Source organism: Manis javanica, chromosome 14 (genome assembly GCF_040802235.1).
Source record: "Manis javanica isolate MJ-LG chromosome 14, MJ_LKY, whole genome shotgun sequence".
Lineage (NCBI taxonomy): Eukaryota > Metazoa > Chordata > Mammalia > Pholidota > Manidae > Manis > Manis javanica.
Genome location: NC_133169.1, coordinates 85,834,502 through 85,855,909, shown reverse-complemented (window position 1 = coordinate 85,855,909; position 21,408 = coordinate 85,834,502). Strand labels below are relative to the sequence as shown.

Below are 21,408 nucleotides of genomic sequence, written 5' to 3'. Positions count from 1 at the left end.
TCAGTAAGACAGGAGACATAATAAAGATCAGAACAGAAATAAATAAAATTCAGAAGAATAAAATAGAAAGAATCAATGAAAGCAGGAGCTAGTTCTTTGAGAAAATAAACAAAATATATACACCCCAGCCAGACTGATCAAGAAAAAAGTCTACACACATAAATAAAATCAGAAATGAGAAAGGAAAAAATCACTACAGACACCATAGAAATACAAAGAATTATTAGAGAATACTATGAAAAATTATATGCTAAATAACTGGATAACCTAGAAGAAATGGACAACTTTCTAGAAAAACACAACCTTCCAAGACAAACCCACGACAAAACAGAAAATATGAACAGACCAATTACCAGCAACTGAACAACACACTAGAACAGATGGACCTAACAGACATCTATAGAACTCTACATCCAAAAGCAACAGGATACACATACTTCTCAAATGCACATGGAACATTCTCCAGAATAGACCACATACTAGGCCACAAAAAGAGCCTCAGTAAATTCAAAAAGACTGGAATCCTACCAACCAACTTTTCAGACCACAAAGGTATAAAACTAGAAATAAATTGTACAAACAAAACAAAAAGGCTCACAAACACATGGAGGCTTAACAACATGCTCCTAAATAATCAATGGATCAACAATCAAATTAAAATGGAGATCCAGCAATATATGGAAACAAATGACAACAACACAAAGCCGCAACTACTGTGGGACGCAGCAAAAGCAGTCTTAAGAGGAAAGTATATAGCAATCCAGGCATATTTAAAGAAGAACAATCCCAAATGAATAGTCTAATGTCACAATTATCGAAACTGGAAAAAGAAGAACAAATTAGGCCTAAGGTCAGCAGAAGGAGGGACATAATAAAGATCAGAGAAGGAATAAATAAAATTAAGAAGAATAAAACAATAGAAAAAAATTAATGAAACCAAGAGCTGGTTCTTCGAGAAAATAAACAAAATAGATAAGCCTCTAGCCAAACTTATTAAGAGAAAGAGAGAATCAACACACATCAACAGAATCAGAAACGAGAAAAGAAAAATCATGACGGACCCCAAAGAAATACAAAGAATTACTAGAGAATACTATGAAAACCTATATGCTAACAAGCTGGAAAACCTAGGAGAAATGGACAACTTCCTAGAAAAATACAACCTTCCAAGATTGACCCAGAAAGAAACAGAAAATCTAAACAGACCAATTACCAGCAACGAAATTGAAGCGGTAATCAAAAAACTACTCAAGAACAAAACCCCCGGGTCAGACTGATTTACCCCGGAATTTTATCAGACATGCAGAAAGACATAATACCCATTCTCCTTAAAGTTTTCCAAAAAACAGACAAGGAGGGAATACTCCCAAACTCATTCTATGAAGCCAACATCACCCTAATACCAAGACCAGGCAAAGACCCCACCAAAAAAGAAAACTACAGACCAATATCCCTGATGAACATAGATGCAAAAATACTCAACAAAATATTAGCAAACCGAATTCAAAAATACATCAAAAGGATCATACACCATGACCAAGTGGGATTCATCCCAGGGATGCAAGGATGGTACAACATTCGAAAATCCATCAACATCATCCACCACATCAACAAAAAGGACGAAAACCACATGATCATTTCCATAGATGCTGAAAGAGCATGACAAAATTCAACATCCATTCATGATAAAAACTCTCAACAAAATGGGTATAGAGGGCAAGAACCTCAACATAATAAAGGCCATATATGATAAACCCACAGCCAACATCATACTGAACAGCGAGCAGTTGAAAGCCTTTCCTCTGCGATCGGGAACATGACAGGGATACCCACTCTCTCCACTGTTATTCAACATCGTACTGGAGGTCCTAGCCATGGCAATTAGACAAAACAGAGAAATACAAGGAACCCATATTGGTAAAGAAGAAGTTAAAGTGTCACACTTTGCAGATGTACATAAAAAACCCTAAAGACTCCACTCCAAAACTACTAGAACTGATACCGGAATACAGCAAGGTTGCAGGATACAAAATCAACACACAGAAATCTGTGGCTTTCCTATACACTAACAATGAACTAACAGAAAGAGAAATCAGGAAAACAATTCCATTCACAATAGCATCAAAAAGAATAAAATACCTAGGAATAAACCTAACCAAGGAAGTGAAAGACCTATACCTGAAAACTGTAAGATACTCTTAAGAAAAATTAAAGAGGTCACTAACAAATGGAAACTCATTCCATGCTCCTGGCTAGGAAGAATTAATATAATCAAAATGGCCATCCTGCCCAAAACAATATACAGATTCGATGCAATCCCTATCAAATTCCCAACAGCATTCTTCAATGAACTGGAACAAATAGTTCAAAATTTCATATGGAAACACCAAAGACGCCGAATAGCTAAAGCAATCTTGAGAAGGAAGAATAAAGTGGGGGAGATCTCACTCCCCAACTTCAAGCTCTACTACGAAGTCACAGTAATCAAGACAATTTGGTATGGCACAAGAACAGAGCCACAGACCAGTAGAACAGAATAGAGACTCCAATCATATATGGTCAATTAATATTCAATAAAGGAGCCATGGACATACAATGGGGAAATGACAGTCTCTTCAACAGATGGTGCTGGCAAAACTGGACAGCTACATGTAAGAGAATGAAACTGGATCACTGTCTAACCCCTACACAAAAGTAAATTCAAAATGGATCAAAGACCTGAATGTAAGTCATGAAACCATAAAACTCTTAGAAAAAAACATAGGCAAAAATCTCATGGACATAAACATGAGTGACTTCTTCATGAACATATCTCCCCAGGCAAGGGAAACAAAAACAAAAATGAACAAGTGGGACTATATCAAGCTAAAAAGCTTCTGTACAGCAAAGGACACCATCAATAGAACAAAAAGGTATCCTACAGTATGGGAGAATATATTCATAAATGACAGATCCGATAAAGGGCTGACATCCAAAATATATAAAGAGCTTACACACCTCAACAAACAAAAAGCAAATAATCCAATTAAAAAATGGGCAGAGGAGCTGAATAGACAGTTCTCTAAATAAGAAATTCAAATGGCCAACAGACACATGAAAAGATGCTCCACATCGCTTGTCATCAGAGAAATGCAAATTAAAACCACAATGAGATATCACCTCATACCTGTAAGGATCGCCATAATCGAAAAGACAAACAACAAATGTTGGCAAGGTTGTGGAGAAAGGGGAGCCCTCGTACACCGCTGGTGGGAATGTAAATCAGTTCAACAATTGTGGAAAGCAGTATGGAGGTTCCTCAAAAAACTAAAAATAGAAATACCATTTGACCCAGGAATTACACTCCTAGAAATTTACCCTAAGAATGCAGCACTCCAGGCTGAAAAAGACAGATGCACCCCTATGTTTATCACTGCACTATTTACAATAGCCAAGATATGGAAGCAACCTAAATGTCCATCGGTAGATGAATGGATAAAGAAGATATGGTACATATACACAATGGAATATTATTCAGCCATAAGAAAAAAACAGATCCTACCATTTGCAACAACATGGATGGAGCTAGAGGGTATTGTGCTCAGTGAAATAAGCCAGGCGGAGAAAGACAAGTACCAAATGATCTCACTCATATGTGGAGTATAAGAACAAAGGAAAAATGAAGGGACAAAACAGCAGCAGAATCACAGAACCCAAGAATGGACTAATAGTTACCAAAGGGAAAGGGACTGGGGAGGATGGGTGGGAAGGGAGGGATAAGGGCAGGGTAAAAAAAAAGTGATATCCAACAAAGTTACACATGTCTTATCATAAAGTAAATTTCTTACAAAAAAAAAAAAGAAAATAGTAAAATGATATTGAAGCTAGAATGAAGCGACTAGAATGCATATGCACATAGCCAAGAATATGAAAGGACATAAAACACTATTTATAATTATTCAAAAAATTAAATAGTTAATATAAGAACACATGTAAATGATTTAAATGCTAAACACTGATGAAAGAAATCAAAAAAGATCTAAATGGATGGAATCATTCTGTTCATGAATTGAAAACTCAATACCATAAAAATGTCCATTCTCCCCAAACTGATTATAAGTTTAATGTAATTCCTATCAAAATCCCAGAATTTTTATAGATATAGGCAAAATTATGTAAAGTTATTTATATGGAAAAGCAAAATAAGTACAAAATAGCAAACAATTTAGAAAAACAAAATGGGAGGGATTATCTACACAATTCTGACTCACATAGCTACAGTAATAAAGACTATGTGGTATTGTGGAAAGACAGACATACAGATCAATGGAACAAAACAGAGAACCCAGAAATATCCCACACAATAAAGCTGAACAATTTTTAACAAGGGTACAAAAGCAATTCAATGAAGGAAAGGTGGTCTTTTCAACAAATGTACTAGAACAATTGGATATCCATAGGGGGAAAAAATAACTCAACCTAAACTTCACCAGGTTATAAAAAAATTAACCCAAAATGAATCATAGATTTAAATGTAAAACATAAAACTATAGAACTTCTGAAAGAAAACAGGAGAAAACCTTCATGAGCTAAACCTTACTGAAGAATTCTTACACATGACACCAAAAGCCCAATCCATAAATAGGAAAAGAAAACCAAAAAAATTGGACTTTATCAAAATTAAAAACCTTTACTTTGCAAAAGACTGGTAAAGAGATGAAAAGACAAGCTACACCCACACCATGGAATATCCATGGAATACTATTTAGCAATAAAAAGCTACAAACTACTGATACAAACACCAGCTTGTATAGCTCTCAAGAGCACCATGTTGAGTAGTGGAAAAAAGCGGATCTCAAAAGGTCATATACCATATGATTTCATTTATACAATAATTCTGAATAAAAGAATTAGAGACGGAGGCAGATTAGTCAATTGCCTTGGGTTAGGGATGGTGGGAAATGTGAGCAGCATGGGTGTGACTATAAAGGGGCAGCATGAGGGGGTTTCATGGTAATGGAATAATAGTTTTGTTTCTTGACTGCAGTGCCGGTTACACAAATCCACACGTGATAGAACCAGAGACTTAATATATACATACCCTGCCAATGTTGATTTCCTGTGTTAATACTGAACTGTTAGTTCTCTAAGATGTAACCTTTGAGGGAAACTGGGTAAAGAGCATACTGAACCTCTCTGTACTACATATCTGCAACTTCCTGTGACTCAGAATAAAAAGTTATGAGAAATAAACACATGTTTACTTCTTATGAATGTAAATACACACTAAAGCAAATACATAATAGAATTTTTTTAACTTAAAACTGGCACAGCAGAATGTTAATGGCTCTAAGTTGAGGATATGCTAATTTTAGGTAACTCACCTAGAGTTCGTAGTGACAAACACTGCCTCAACACATACCCTAAATGATTCCAGTCACAGGAAAATAAATTACATTTTTTTCACGTATCAGGTCCCTCTGTTATTCCTATGAAGATCGGCCACCTGCACAGGCCAAGCTGGCAGTTAACCTGCCTGATGACAGGCCAATCCTCCCTTTCCATGTCTGTCAAAGCAGTCCTTTCCTCAACAGCTCCACCTCAGGCCCCAGCACTGTCTTGGTCCAACTGTTGGTCCTCCAGGCTGTCCCCTAACCCATTCCTCTTCCTGCACACAGCTCAAGGGACTGATCTCCCCCCAAACACCACTTTTCCTCATATTCTGTGTAGCCCAGATGGCAGAACTTCTTAAAACAGGAAGAATGTTAAGGAGACATATTTCAGTTTAATTTAAGAAAAAAAAAAGCTTTATAAATAAACAAAGCAATGCTGGAAAAAGCTACTTCCAGAGGTAGCAGTTTCTGTGTCACTAGATATATTCAAGCATATGAGAGCCTGAACCTGTAAGATCTAGTCCTGTACCGACCACAGAATTCCTGTGTCATTTCCCTCACAGCCCTCCCTTCTTCACCTGGCATCCAAGTGAACCTCTAACATCTAGCTCCAACCTCTTTCTTTCTAACCTTTCCTCTGAGCACCCCACTCCACTCAGGACCCCCACTGTTCCCCCAGGCACACCTGGCACAGTCTGCTATGTTTCTTACCTGGATGACTTTTTACTCTTCCTTCGTCCACCTTTCAAGATCCATGCTTACCCTCCCAGTCCACTCTATTCCCTGCATGCCACTCATGTTATCAACTTACTTTTCAAGTCCACGTGTCCTGACTATAAGCTCTTGGACAAAACAAGACAGCCTTCTGTCTGCTAGAAGACAATCTCTGTTAATCAAAGACCACAAACAGTCACCCAGCCCTTTCCCCACTTTGATTTCTCCGAAAACAGCTTTTTCCCAGGAAATCCATGTTGCTCAGTACACCCTTCTATTCAGCCCCTTTACTGTGCAGAATATCATTAGAAGCAGTGCATTCAGCCTCTTTGGGCCTTCTCCTCCTTCATCCATCCAGAAAGGCCCATGAGATTATTGGGCAAATTACTGATGCAGCAATAAGTCTCTAATCTTGGCCTTTGAGACCCAACTGTAAACTTTAACAATGGACTTAAAAACTCCGTTCTAGTGGAAACTATTCCTCATCACTCTACTTTCCATTTACCATCACTGGTCCTCCTTCTACTGATGTCTCTCCTTTTTCAAACAAGTTTCATTTAGACTTTTCCATCTCTGTCCCTTGGATGTCCCCTACCCTCTTTTTCTCATCAGAGTCCTATTCAAAGATTCATAAAATACATTTGCTCTTTTCTAGGTATTGTTAACATATATATATATATGAGAAGTGACTACTAACGGGTAAAAGATTTCTTTTTGGGTGATGAAATATTCTGGAATCAGATAATGGTTATAGATGCACAACTCTGTGAATATACTAAAAGCCACTGAGTTACAGACTTTATATTTAAGGGTGAATTTTATGTTATGTAAATTATATCTCAATTTCTTTAGGTTCTCCACTCCTACCTCTGTACTCACATTTGGCACTGGGGAGGAAAATCCATTTTAACTTGTGAGGTAAGAGCCTTTCTCACATATTTCTTGAGAACACAGTCAATTATCTTCCTCAAATACTTAAGTGCCTATATGATAGAGCCACCACAGAGAACTAACCGGAATAGCACAGAACCCACCAAGAGCCTGGAGAGGAGAAGACAATCAATTATTTAATTACCACTGCGATAAGAACTGAGAAGAAAAGGTGTAAGAGTGATCTAATCAGGGGGTGAGGGGTGGGCAGGGTCTGGAAAAGAACACCCCTAAGAGGCACATGTATGTCTCAGCTCATATAAGGTAGATTGTTCAACATAAAAGGCAGCTGCTCAACAATTAGTGTGGGCTGACTGGCAGTTAAATGAAGCCCTTGTTTTTTTCCTGTTGGCTTACTTTTTTTTTGGATTTGGATGCCAGACCCAGTATTAATAACGGGCTCCCAGTCACCACAGGAGTCTCACCTGCCATTTCACTGGTCTTGAGGGAAAGTGACCATGCATTTATGTATGTGAATGTTTTACCCACCAATAGTGTTACAAGGTTTTAGTGTACTCACAAACATTTGTGTTTACTATTCATGTAATCAGGGGCAAATCCAAAAACAAAATTACCTTATGATGGAAAAACTACATACATTTAAGTCTCTGGTTATTGATTATGCTTGCACAGAAAGCATAGGGCTTCTACAAACTTAAAGATATAGAAGGTCTAATTTTTAGCTCTAATTTGTAAGTATTATAAATAAATAAATACTTTTTTGAAAACAGTAAACTCACATCTTTGGGAAAACGCTCAATCAGAGGCCAGCTATTAACTACAGCATAACCTGGCTCACTCCCGTTTTCGTAAGTCTTACTGAAACACAGCCATGCCCCTTTGTTTATATATTGTCCATAGCTGCTTTCCCAACACAACTACAGAGATGAATAGTCTCAACAGAGACTTATAGCCAGTAAAGTCTAAAATATTTAATACCTGGCTCTTAACACAACAATCTGCCAGCTTCTAGTAGACAAAAGTAATCCACACTGATTCAGAAGAAATCTTTAACATCCTTTAGCAATTTAGTATTCCAGGGGATAAGCAACAGAGTGGAAATGCAAAGAACTTTAACTCTACTTCATTAGTCAATCTTCTATGGAGCGCTAGGTAAATCAAAATTACTCAGTGTCTTAGAAACCTGCAAAATTCAGAGACTTAGGTCAGAGTTTTGTGTTAACTGCTCAGGACCACTGAAGTCAGGCCTGGAAGAGATGTTTGTATTTATAACCTTTTGCAGTCTAACAAATTACCCCAAAGTTGGTAGCCTAAAATAATAAGAAATAATTTTAAAACAAATATCTCCCCAAGTTTTTTGGAGTTGGTTGGGGCTGTTATCATCTGAAATTTGACTGGAGCTGGAAGACCTGCTTCCAAGATGGCTTACTCACATGCTTGGCAAACTGGTGCTGAATGTTGACAGAAGACCTCTGTTCCTCTCCATAGGACCTCCTGAGGGTCCTTATAGCATAGCAGCAAGTTTCCCCCAGAATGAATACCCATGAGAAAAAGCCTATCCTTTTTACGACTTTGCTTCAAAAGCAGATAGTATCATTTTCCACCACATTCTTTATAGAAGCCAGAGTCTCTATAACTAACACATTCAGGAGGATCAAAGTTAGGCTCTACTTTTTTAAGGGAGGGGTATTAATGGCACCTCAGGGTTTTAAATGATTAGGAAACAGCTTCAACATTATAAACAACAAGGCTTGCTTGATTAAAGAATATGCTTAGCCATTTTCATAACATTTTGTTCTATTTAAGACAGAAGAGATTTCATCTTTGTTAAAGATTCTCCAAAAAAAAAAAAAGTAAGCCAACAGGAAAAAAACAAGGCACTTTAGCTTTTCATATCTTAATTCAGTAATAATGATAGGAGGCAGTTAGAGTTCTGTTTAGTTTTTTTTCCCCAAAGGACAAGACAAATTATGCTGAGTAGGTCATGGTCATAAACAATTTTAAAGTTGGACTAAGACAAGTACCTACAATTTAGCATCACATAAAAGATCTTCTCAGATATGAACAGTAATAAGAAAACAGAAATTTAGATACGAATTCAAAATTGGGGGAAAGATACATGCATTGTACCATGATTGGTAAAGATCTGCATCAGAGAAACTTCTGAAAGAAAAACAAAGTGAAATAAAAAGTTACCTGAAACAATTTAATGTGCTTTGTAAATAGATGTTAGTCACTAGATTCAGCAAACACTTGGACAAATTCATCTGTTAATATTACTGTGGGTTTCATAACCAGGAGCCAAGAAGGCCTGGGGAGCAAAACTTTCTCACAGAGAACAATGCAATAACAGCCATCCTGATTTCCTCAACAGGAAACTCAACAATTGTCCTTAACTGGACAATAAAACTGCTTTACCATAAGTTCATTCAAAACCCACTACTGGGTTGAATAGTGTCCCCCAAAATTTGTGTCCACCCCAGAACCTGTGAATGTGGCCTTAAGTGGAAATAGGATCTCTACAGTTATAATCAAGTTGAGGTCATATTGGATTAGGGTGGACTCAGTCAATGTTTGATGCCCTTATAAGATGGAATTCTGTACACCTAGAGACACACAGGGAGAATGCCAAATGACAAGTAAGGCAGAAGCTGGAACGAGGAACAAGTCAAGGAACACCAAGGATTGCCAGCGACCACCAAATGCTAGGAGAGAACATGAAACAGATTTTTCCTGAGCCCCCAAGAATCAATCAACCCTGCTGACACCTAGATTTCAGATACCTGGCCTCCAGAACTGAGAGAACAAATTTCTGTTCTAAACTAGCAAGCTTAAGAGTAATTTAAGCTATGACACCCCTAGGAAACAAATACATCCACCCAGCTAGAATTACAGAATTTAAATAATCTCATCATTTATAGTATTAGAAATATTTACTTTCAACCTGAAAACAGAGAAAAATATTTACCATTCAAGGTTTTCAGTTCACAAATTCAGAATTGGAGACAGCACCTCCATTTAATGCACTGTCCCTTTTTGGATACTATCACAAGGATGAACCTGACTAAGACTCCAACACACTATGCACACTGCTACCAACCATGAGAGATCCACTGAGGTGGCCAAAGGCCAGGAAAGCTCTTGCACAGAGTAGGGACTCAGTTCACCTTAGCTGATACTCTACAAAAACCTGTGTCTTTGTTGAAGTCCTCCTTTGGGACCAGAAATTTAACACAAACCACATGTTTAAAGAAGTTAAGGGGGCGGAGCCAAGATGGCGGCGTGAGTAGAGCAGTGGAAATCTCCTCCCAAAAACACATAGAGCTATGAAAATATAATAAAGAAAAATCTTCCTAAAATAGAGACCACAGGACACAGGACAACATCCAGACCACATCCACACCTGCAAGAACCCAGCGCCTTGTGAAGGGGGTAAGATACAAGCCCCAGCCCGGCGGGACCCGAGCGCCCCTCCCCCCGGCTCCAGGCGGGTGGAGAGAAACCGGAGCGGTTTTTTTTTTGGCGAGCGCTTTTTGGAAGCCTTAGAGGGACGGGCCCCCGTTGCTGGGGAGGCAGGGTGGCGGGACCGGTGAGGAGGTGCCTGGGAACGGCGCCGGAGGACAAAGAATATCCCGCGTTTCTCCCTGCGAGACCTGGGGGCGGGTGCCTGAGACCGGTGCCTGAGGACGGAGGAGGTCGCGCGTTTTTCCCCTTTTTTTTTTTTTCTCTTTTGGGCGAGCGCTTTTTGGAAGCCTTGAAGGGACGGGGACCCCAGTGCTAGGGAGGCACGGTGGCGGGACTGGTGAGCGGGTGGCTGGGACCGGCGCCTGAGGACAAAGAATATCCCCCGTTTTTCCCTGCGGGACCGGTGGGCGGGTGCCTGAGACCGGCACTTGAGGACAGAGGAAATCGCGCGTTTTTCCCCTTTTTTTTTTCTCTTTTCTGCGAGTGCTTTTTGGAAGCCTAAAAGGGACAGGGACCCCGGTGCTAGGGAGGCAGGGCGGAGGGACTGGTGAGCGGGTGCCTGGGACCGGCACCTGAGGACAAAGAATATCCCGCATTTTTCCCTGTGGGACCGGTGGGTGGGTGCCTGAGACCAGCACCTGAGGACGGAAGAAATCGCGCGTTTTTCCCCTTTTTTTTCTCTCTTTTTGCCGAGTGCTTTTTGGAAGCCTTGAAGGGACAGGGACCCCGGTGCTAGGGAGGCAGGGCGGCGGGACTGGTGAGCGGGTGCGTGGGACCAGTGCCTGAGGACAAAGAATATTGAGCGTTCCTTCCCTGCGGGACCGGTGGGTGGGTGCTTTTTGGAAGCCTTGAAAGGACAGGGACCCTGGTGCTAGGGAGACAGGGCAGCAGGACCAGTGAGCGGGTGCCTGGGACCGGCACCTGATGACAAAAAAAAAAAAAAAAAAAATCGCTTGTTTTTTCCTTTTTTTTTTTTCTCTTTCTTTCTGTTCCCTCTCTCATTGTTGCTGTTGTTGTTTTGGTTTGGAGAGTGCTTTTTGGAAATCTTAAAGGGGCAGGACAGGTCACTTAGACCAGAAGCAGGGAATCTGGGGATCTCTGGGCACTCTAACCCCCTGGGCAGCAGGGAGCACAGAGGCCCCTTAGGGAGATAAATAGTCTCCTGGCTGCTCCCCTTCCAACGGGGCTCCACCATTTTGGAGGAACAGCCCCAGCCAGGCCAAGCCCACAGCAACAGCGGAGATAAACCCCAAAGCAACTGGGCAGGAAGCAGAAGCCCTGTCTGCGCACAGCTGCCCAGCACAAGCCACTAGAGGTCGCTATTCTCCCAGGAAAAGGCTACAAACCAACAAGAAGGGAAGCTCTTCCAGCGGTCACTTGTACCAGCTCTGCAAACTATCTCTATCACCATGAAAAGGCAAAACTACAGGCAGACAAAGATCACAGAGACAACACCTGAGAAGGAGACAGACCTAACTAGTCCTCCTGAAAAAGAATTCAAAATAAAAATCATGAACATGCTGACAGAGATGCAGAAAAAAATGCAAGAGCAATGGGATGAGATGCAGAGAAAAATGCAAGAGCAGTGGGATGAGATGCAGAGAAAAATGCAAGAGCAGTGGGATGAAGTCCGGAAGGAGATCACAGATGTCAGGAAAGAGATCACAGAAGTGAAACAATCCCTGGAAGGATTTATAAGCAGAATGGATAAGATGCAAGAGGCCATTGAAGGAATAGAAGCCAGAGAACAGGAACGTATAGAAGCTGACAGAGAGAGAGATAAAAGGATCTCCAGGAATGAAACAACACTAAGAGAAATATGTGACCAATACAAAAGGAAAAACATTCGTATTATAGGGATACCAGAAGAGGAAGAAAGAGGAAAAGGGATAGAAAGTGTCTTTGAAGAAATAATTGCTGAAAACTTCCCCAAACTGAGGGAGGAAATAATCGAACAGACCATGGAATTATACAGAACCCCCAACAGAAAGGATCCAAGAAGGACAACACCAAGACACATAATAATTAAAATGGCAAGGATCAAGGACAAGGAAAGAGTTTTAAAGGCAGCTAGAGAGAAAAAGGTCACCTATAAAGGAAAACCAATCAGGCTAACATCAGACTTCTCAACAGAAACCCTACAGGCCAGAAGAGAATGGCATGATATACTTAATGCAATGAAACAGAAGGGCCTTGAACCAAGGATACTGTATCCAGCACGACTATCATTTAAATATGATGGTGGGATCAAACAATTCCCAGACAAGCAAAAGCTGAGGGAATTTGCTTCCCACAAACCACCTCTACAGGGCATCCTACAGGGACTGCTCTAGATGGGAGCACCCCTAAAAAGAGCACAGAACAAAACACACAACATATGAAGAATGGAGGAGGAGGAATAAGAAGGGAGAGAAGAAAAGACTCTCCAGACAGTGTATATAACAGCTCAATAAGCGAGCTAAGTTAGGCAGTAAGATACTAAAGAAGCTAACCTTGAACCTTTGGTAACCACGAATCTAAAGCCTGCAATGGCAATAAGTACATATCTTTCAATAGTCACCCTAAATGTAAATGGACTTAATGCACCAATCAAAAGACATAGAGTAATAGAATGGATAAAAAAGCAAGACCCATCTATATGCTGCTTACAAGAAACTCACCTTAAACCCAAAGATAAGCATAGACTAAAAGTCAAGGGATGGAAAAACATATTTCAGGCAAACAACAGTGAGAAGAAAGCAGGGGTTGCAGTACTAATATCAGACAAAATAGACTTCAAAACAAAGAAAGTAACAAGAGATAAAGAAGGCCACTACATAATGATAAAGGGCTTAGTCCAACAAGAGGATATAACCATTCTAAATATATATGCACCCAATACAGGAGCACCAGCATATGTGAAGCAAATACTAACAGAACTAAAGAGGGAAATAGACTGCAATGCATTCATTGTAGGAGACTTCAACACACCACTCACCCCAAAGGATAGATCCACCGGGCAGAAAATAAGTAAAGACACACAGGCACTGAACAACACACTAGAACAGATGGACCTAATAGACATCTATAGAACTTTACATCCAAAAGCAACAGGATATACATTCTTCTCAAGTGCACATGGAACATTCTCCAGAATAGACCACATACTAGCTCACAAAAAGAGCCTCAGTAAATTCCACAATATTGAAATTCTACCAACCAATTTTTCAGACCACAAAGGTATGAAAGTAGAAATAAATTCTACAAAGAAAACAAAAAGGCTCACAAACACATGGAGGCTTAACAACATGCTACTAAATAATCAATGGATCAATGAACAAATCAAAATAGAGATCAAGGAATATATAGAAACAAATGACAACAACAACACTAAGCCCCAACTTCTGTGGGATGCAGCGAAAGCAGTCTTAAGAGGAAAGTATATAGCAATCCAGGCACACTTGAAGAAGGAAGAACAATCCCAAATGAATAGTCTAACATCACAATTATTAAAACTGGAAAAAGAAGAACAAATGAGGCCTAAAGTCAGCAGAAGGAGGGACATAATAAAGATGAGAGAAGAAATAAACAAAATTGAGAAGAATAAAACAATAGCAAAAATCAACGAAACCAAGAGCTGGTTCTTTGAGAAAATAAACAAAATAGATAAGCCTCTAGCCCAACTTATTAAGAGAAAAAGAGAGTGAACACAAATCAACATAATCAGAAATGAGAATGGAAAAATCACGACAGACTCCACAGAAATACAAAGAATTATTAAAGACTACTATGAAAACCTATATGCCAACAAGCTGGAAAACCTAGAAGAAATGGACAACTTCCTAGAAAAATACAACCTCCCAAGACTGACCAAGGAAGAAACACAAAAGTTAAACAAACCAATTACAAGCAAAGAAATTGAAACAGTAATCAAAAAACTACCCAAGAACAAAACCCCGGGGCCGGACGGATTTACCTCAGAATTTTATCAGACACACAGAGAAGACATAATACCCATTCTCCTTAAAGTGTTCCACAAAATAGAAGAAGAGGGAATACTCCCAAACTCATTCTATGAAGCCAACATCACCCTAATACCAAAACCAGGAAAAGACCCCACCAAAAAAGAAAATTACAGACCAATATCCCTGATGAATGTAGATGCAAAAATACTCAATAAAATATTAGCAAACAGAATTCAACAGTATATCAAAAGGATCATACACCATGACCAAGTGGGGTTCATCCCAGGGATGCAAGGATGGTACAACATTCGAAAATCCATCAACATCATCCACCACATCAACAAAAAGAAAGACAAAAACCACATGATCATCTCCATAGATGCTGAAAAAGCATTTGACAAAATTCAACATCCATTCATGATAAAAACTCTCAGCAAAATGGGAATAGAGGGCAAGTACCTCAACATAATAAAGGCCATATATGATAAACCCACAGCCAGCATTATACTGAACAGCGAGAAGCTGAAAGCATTTCCACTGAGATCGGGAACCAGACAGGGATGCCCACTCTCCCCACTGTTATTCAACATAGTACTGGAGGTCCTAGCCACGGCAATCAGACAAAACAAAGAAATATAAGGAATCCAGATTGGTAAAGAAGAAGTTAAACTGTCACTATTTGCAGATGATATGATACTGTACATAAAAAACCCTAAAGACTCCACTCCAAAACTACTAGAACTGATATCGGAATACAGCAAAGTTGCAGGATACAAAATCAACACACAGAAATCTGTAGCTTTCCTATACACTAACAACGAATCAATAGAAAGAGAAATCAGGAAAACAATTCCATTCACCATTGCATCAAAAAGAATAAAATACCTAGGAATAAACCTAACCAAGGAAGTGAAAGACTTATACTCTGAAAACTACAAGTCACTCTTAAGAGAAATTAAAGGGGACACTAATAAATGGAAACTCATCCCATGCTCATGGCTAGGAAGAATTAATATCGTCAAAATGGCCATCCTGCCGAAAGCAATATACAAATTTGATGCAATCCCTCTCAAATTACCAGCAACATTCTTCAATGAATTGGAACAAATAATTCAAAAATTCATATGGAAACACCAAAGACCCCGAATAGCCAAAGCAATCCTGAAAAAGAAGAATAAAGTAGGGGGGATCTCACTCCCCAACTTCAAGCTCTACTACAAAGCCATAGTAATCAAGACAATTTGGTACTGGCACAAGAACAGAGCCACAGACCAGTGGAACAGATTAGAGACCCCAGAAATTAACCCAAACATATATGGTCAATTAATATTTGATAAAGGAGCCATGGACATACAATGGCAAAATGACAGTCTCTTCAACAGATGGTGCTGGCAAAACTGGACAGCTACATGTAGGAGAATGAAACTGGACCATTGTCTAACCCCATATACAAAGGTAAACTCAAAATGGATCAAAGACCTGAATGTAAGTCACGAAACCATTAAACTCTTGGAAAAAAACATAGGCAAAAACCTCTTAGACATAAACATGAGTGATCTCTTCTTGAACATATCTCCCCGGGCAAGGAAAACAACAGCAAAAATGAGCAAGTGGGACTACATTAAGCTGAAAAGCTTCTGTACAGCGAAAGACACCATCAATAGAACAAAAAGGAACCCTACAGTATGGGAGAATATATTTGAAAATGACAGATCTGATAAAGGCTTGACGTCCAGAATATATAAAGAGCTCACACGCCTCAACAAACAAAAAACAAATAACCCAATTAAAAAATGGGCAGAGGAACTGAACAGACAGTTCTCCAAAAAAGAAATACAGATGGCCAAGAGACACATGAAAAGATGCTCCACATCGCTAATTATCAGAGAAATGCAAATTAAAACTACAATGAGGTATCACCTCACACCAGTAAGGATAGCTGCCATCCAAAAGACAAACAACAACAAATGTTGGCGAGGCTGTGGAGAAAGGGGAACCCTCCTACACTGCTGGTGGGAATGTAAATTAGTTCAACCATTGTGGAAAGCAGTATGGAGGTGCATCAAAATGCTCAAAACAGACCTACCATTTGACCCAGGAATTCCACTCCTAGGAATTTACCCTAAGAACGCAGCAATCAAGTTTGAGAAAGACAGATGCACTCCTATGTTTATTGCAGCACTATTTACAATAGCCAAGAATTGGAAGCAACCTAAATGTCCATCTGTAGATGAATGGATAAAGAAGATGTGGTACATATACACAATGGAATACTACTCAGCCATAAGAAGTGGAAAAATCCAACCATTTGCAGCAACATGGATGGAGCTGGAGAGTATTATGCTCAGTGAAATAAGCCAAGCGGAGAAAGAGAAATACCAAATGATTTCACTCATCTGAGGAGTATAGGAACAAAGGAAAAACTGAAGGAACAAAACAGCAGCAGAATTACAGAACCCAAAAATGGACTAACAGGAACCAAAGGGAAAGGAACTGGGGAGGATGGGTGGGCAGGGAGGGATAAGGGGGGGGAAGAAGAAGGGGGGTATTAAGATTAGCATGCATGGGGTGGAGGGAGAAAGGGGAGGGTGCGCTGCACAACACAGAGAGGACAAGTAATGACTCTACCACATTTTGTTAAGCTGATGGACAGTAACCGTAATGGGGTTGTTAGGGGGGACCTGATATAGGGGAGAGCATAGTAAACATAGTATTCTTCATGTAAGGGTAGATTAAAAATTTAAAAGAAAAAAAAAAAAAGAAAGAAAGAAAGAAAGAAAAGGGGATTACTCTATAACAGGATAAAACTATTGGTAAATCAAAGATCAACGCATGCTTTAAATATCCTTAATGTTGATCACTTAAAGGGTGTCAGATGATCAGCTATGGAGGTACTCTTTTCTGATAATATTCCTTTCTCTTAATTAAAAAAAAAAAAAAAAAAGCAGTTACTGTGTGCTGACCTCCAATGAGTTCTGCACAGTGGTATAGAGGGCATGTCAAAGTGTGGGCAAAGGGTCTGTTTGTTTCTACGCAGAAGATCAAGGCCTAGCTTGGATACCCAGAAAATGAACTAAGATACGATATGAGGAGGAGCTTCCGGCATCAGCACTCTCTGGAGGACTCGTGCCGGGGGATGATCATCAAAAAGCCTCCCCAGGGATCCGGACGATGCTGCGGTTGTGGCTGCATCCAGCCCACCGTCTCCTGGACTTGCCATAGGAAGGAGGAGGGAGATGTCTAGGCTGGCATGTGCATACAGTGAGACAACGAATTTGACTGGATCTGTACTGTTGGAACTCAACCAGGAGTTGGGAGGGGTGCAAGTTGTAGCACCCCAAAATCTCATGACTATAGACTATCTATGGTTAAAAGAACATATGGGATGTGAACAGATCCCAGAAATGGGCTGCTTTAATTTGTCTGATGGTTCAAGTACAGTTGGAAAATATCCATCATATTATAGATAAATTTTCACAAATGCCTAGGGTGCCTAAATGGTTTTCTTGGCTTCACTGGAGATGGCTGGTAATTATAGATTTGCTTTGTTTATGTCACCGTATTCCTATTATGTTAATATGTGTGTGCAAATTAGTTAGTAGTTTAAAACCTATACATACTTAAGGTACTATACAAGAAGATATGTCAAAGAAATAATCAATCCTCCCAAGTTTCCTTCATATGCTACATCTATAGCTTTTCTTCTTCCTTCCTAAGTACAAACCTTAAATAGAATTCGTGCCTCATATCGAATTTACCGAGTATCATAATTCCTCCAGATGGTAAAGATACCTCGAGACAAGTGCTGGGCATAGAAGCCACAGGGCATAAATCTGCAAAGAAGTAAAAAGCTAACCTTTGCAAACTATATGGCTTCTCTCTCACTTACCAACTTTACATTTCCCTGTATGGCCCCGGAAGATGACTGGTTAGCCACAGACGGGTAAGATTCCTCAAGGGAGGAACAACCTAAGACAGGCACAGTCGCAGGGGGGCCATCAGGTGAGAATTTGGGGATCAACAGAGGTGAGGCTCAGAACCTCACCCCCCCTGCTTTGAGAAATCTTCTGCATCCGTGGATGTCTTGCTGCCCTTGTCTAGCCTGGATTAATACTTAGTCCATAGGCACACACCTGATCATCTGATCATCTACATTTGCCTTCTTACAGCACTAAACTATGTTTTCTACCTTTATCTTGCATCTACCTACCACTTCAGCATTTTATTAAAAATAAAAATAATAATAATAATAGGAGAAATGTGGGATCAACATATAAATCAAGTACAAAAATCAAATGAATATTCATATTTGACCTGATGGTTTATAGGTCATATTGCATGATCAAAACCGAAAGTTTCTGTGATGAATGCCCTTGTACTGTTCACCATGTAAGAATTTATTCACTCTGTAAGAATTCGTTCACCATGTAAGAACTTGTTCGTTATGCTTCAGAAGATTGGAGACTGACAAGAATTAGGCTTGAGATGGATTAATGATTGTACATTGAGCATTGACCCCCCTATACTGAATTTTATTGTTGTTAACAACCATTTGATCAATAAATATGAGAGATGCCCTCTCAAAAAAAAAAAAAAAAAAAAAAAAAAAGTTAATATTCCAGATTTAAAGTCCCCTTACCCTTGCAGCATCACAGTGGTGATAATTTTTCTAAGAGTAACTTCTGGTAAACTGTAGGTTACAATTTCACTTTTTATTAATTTTGAATTCCTCAAAACATGATTAGATTCCTTTAAGCCCAGATTTGATTTATTTCAAACTCAAACCCAGTGCACATATGCATGGCTGATTTAACATACCAGTCTGACAGACTGAGGCCATTTCTAGGGTGTTTTTCAGAATGGCTGGACATTTTTGCACTGTATTACCATGTATCCAGCACAAACTAAAAAGGTATTACATAGGATGAAATGTAAACTTCTGCTCCCATTTATTTCCTATTAAATTGTGTCACAACATTTTTAAGACTCAACTATTACTTGGAACATCCAAGAGCAAGAGAAGTGGATTTGGATTCTCCAAAATGATGTTCCTTCATTAGCATCTTTCCTCATTAAAACTTAAGCCAATACAACTTAATACGCTTCCAGTAACAATATTATAAAGAGTTAAGTATAAAAACACTGACCACAAAAAGTCACTGTCAAGAATTACTTTTCTAGAAAGACCTGCCTCTCTGTATATAAAAAACATTATTGACCTACCTTGTTTTCGAACATCTTCTACAGCAGCCACGAGCTCCTCCTTGAGAAACTGGCTCTCCTTTGCAATTTTATCCCCCTTCTCCAAGAAATTCTCAGTTGCTTGTTCAACAGATGCAGCCAAAACATGGGCCTTCTTAGAACGACCTCTCTTCTTATTAGAAGGCCCCTTACTATTGGTGTTTACCAGAGTTGTAACCTAGAAGTTTCATTTTTATAAATTAAACTACAATCAATTAAAATAACAGAAAGACTAACATCTTTAAAGACAGCAAGAATATATTATTGATAAAAAAATGAAAGACCACATTTATGAGATTCTACTAAGCACTAACAAATAACATACAACTCTCTCCATATTTAAGATATACAGCAATGACAGTTTTCAAAATAATTTAGCTATCTTAATGTAAAAGAAATAGAGTATTTTAATTCCTCAAACATGATAATTAGGTTTTTGTAAAATAATTAGTCATTTTACATATTAAAAACTGTGTTAGAAACCAGTTAGACATCAATACTATATGTCATCAAGATCCCAGACAGAAGTTAACAATGAACTTAGCTTTACCTGAAGGTCACATTTTTCCACTGTTTCCAATCTGTGCATAATGTTTTGGAATAACTTGATTGTGAAATCTTTTCAGTTTATTCATATAAATTTCAGCAATTAATTAGTAAAGGCCCATAAGAAAGAAAGGAATAACTGCCCAAAGTAGCCTGTTGTGATGTGTGTTAAGTCCCCAAACACTAACCATCATTAATTCAGATAATACAGATGATCTGCAGGTTGAAGATTACTAAAGATTAGCAGAATTTACCAGACAAAAGACCTACTGAGAGCTGTAAATGGGCTTCAAGAAAGCAAATATTCCTAAGTCTTACCACATACTCCTACATATGCACACATATAAATTTATAATACTAGTTATACTAATTTATATATATGAATTGGAATGGAGTTCCTTAAAAAGATAGTACATGCCACCACATCTCCTTTTCTCTCCCTCACTTATGGGCGCACATGTGTACACATACAACTAAAGTGCCAAAACACTGAAATGAAGTGTAGCTAGGTGCTAACAGTTAATGAAATATCACATTGTAATATTTCTATTTGTAATACAACATAGCAAACCTACACCCTCAAATTAAATGACCTGCTAAGTGATCCTAGACAACAAAAGCTTTGTTAAGCAAAGAGACTTATCAGTCAAGGCTCCATATCCCATCTGTCTCAGATATACCCTCTAAGAAAAGAGTGATGATGCCAAGACAATGTCTGCAAAGTACAAATATTTGGAAAGTTTCACTACATACCACTAGCTCCTATTATTGCCAATAAGACTGAAAAAAATGGCAGCAACTACGTTTCTAAAGAGTTAAGTGATCATGCATCAATATTTAATTAGTGGAGCCAAACTATCTAAGTACTATCAACCTAAACGTAACCACTCAAATTAAGGCTTTGACCTAAATAACCTGACTCTGCGACCCAGGCCTATTGCTATGGAACCACATTAAAACAACTATGTATTAGTTTTCAGATTCTTACCTGTGTAACAAGAGGCTCCAACAGTCTTTCCACTGCCAGAGTCCTGATCTCTAGACTTTTGGGGTCCCATTTGACGTTTATGTTGCCTGTGTGAACAGCAGTCATTTTCTGAAAGAGAAACAAAAACCTAAAGTCAGGCAAATACCAAACACAAATATGAAACAGTACAACAATTCTCCTACATAAGGTCTTAATTTTATCAGGAAAGCTACATTCACCATGAGACAAAAAAAAAAAATTCTTACTA

At 39.0% G+C, this 21,408-nt stretch overlaps 1 protein-coding gene across 1 annotated transcript in view; it reads right to left on the bottom strand.

Annotated features, from left to right (window-relative positions):
- CTNNA1 (catenin alpha 1) overlaps positions 1-21,408 on the bottom strand; it is a 208,072-nt gene that overhangs the window by 145,679 nt on the left and 40,985 nt on the right. The window contains exons 2-3 of the mRNA XM_037016061.2: positions 21,162-21,269; positions 19,610-19,805 (exon numbers count right to left, since the gene is read on the bottom strand). Of these exons, the coding sequence (XP_036871956.1) occupies positions 19,610-19,805; positions 21,162-21,266 (301 nt within the window). The 5' untranslated portion in view covers positions 21,267-21,269. The remainder of the gene's footprint in view (positions 1-19,609; positions 19,806-21,161; positions 21,270-21,408) is intronic.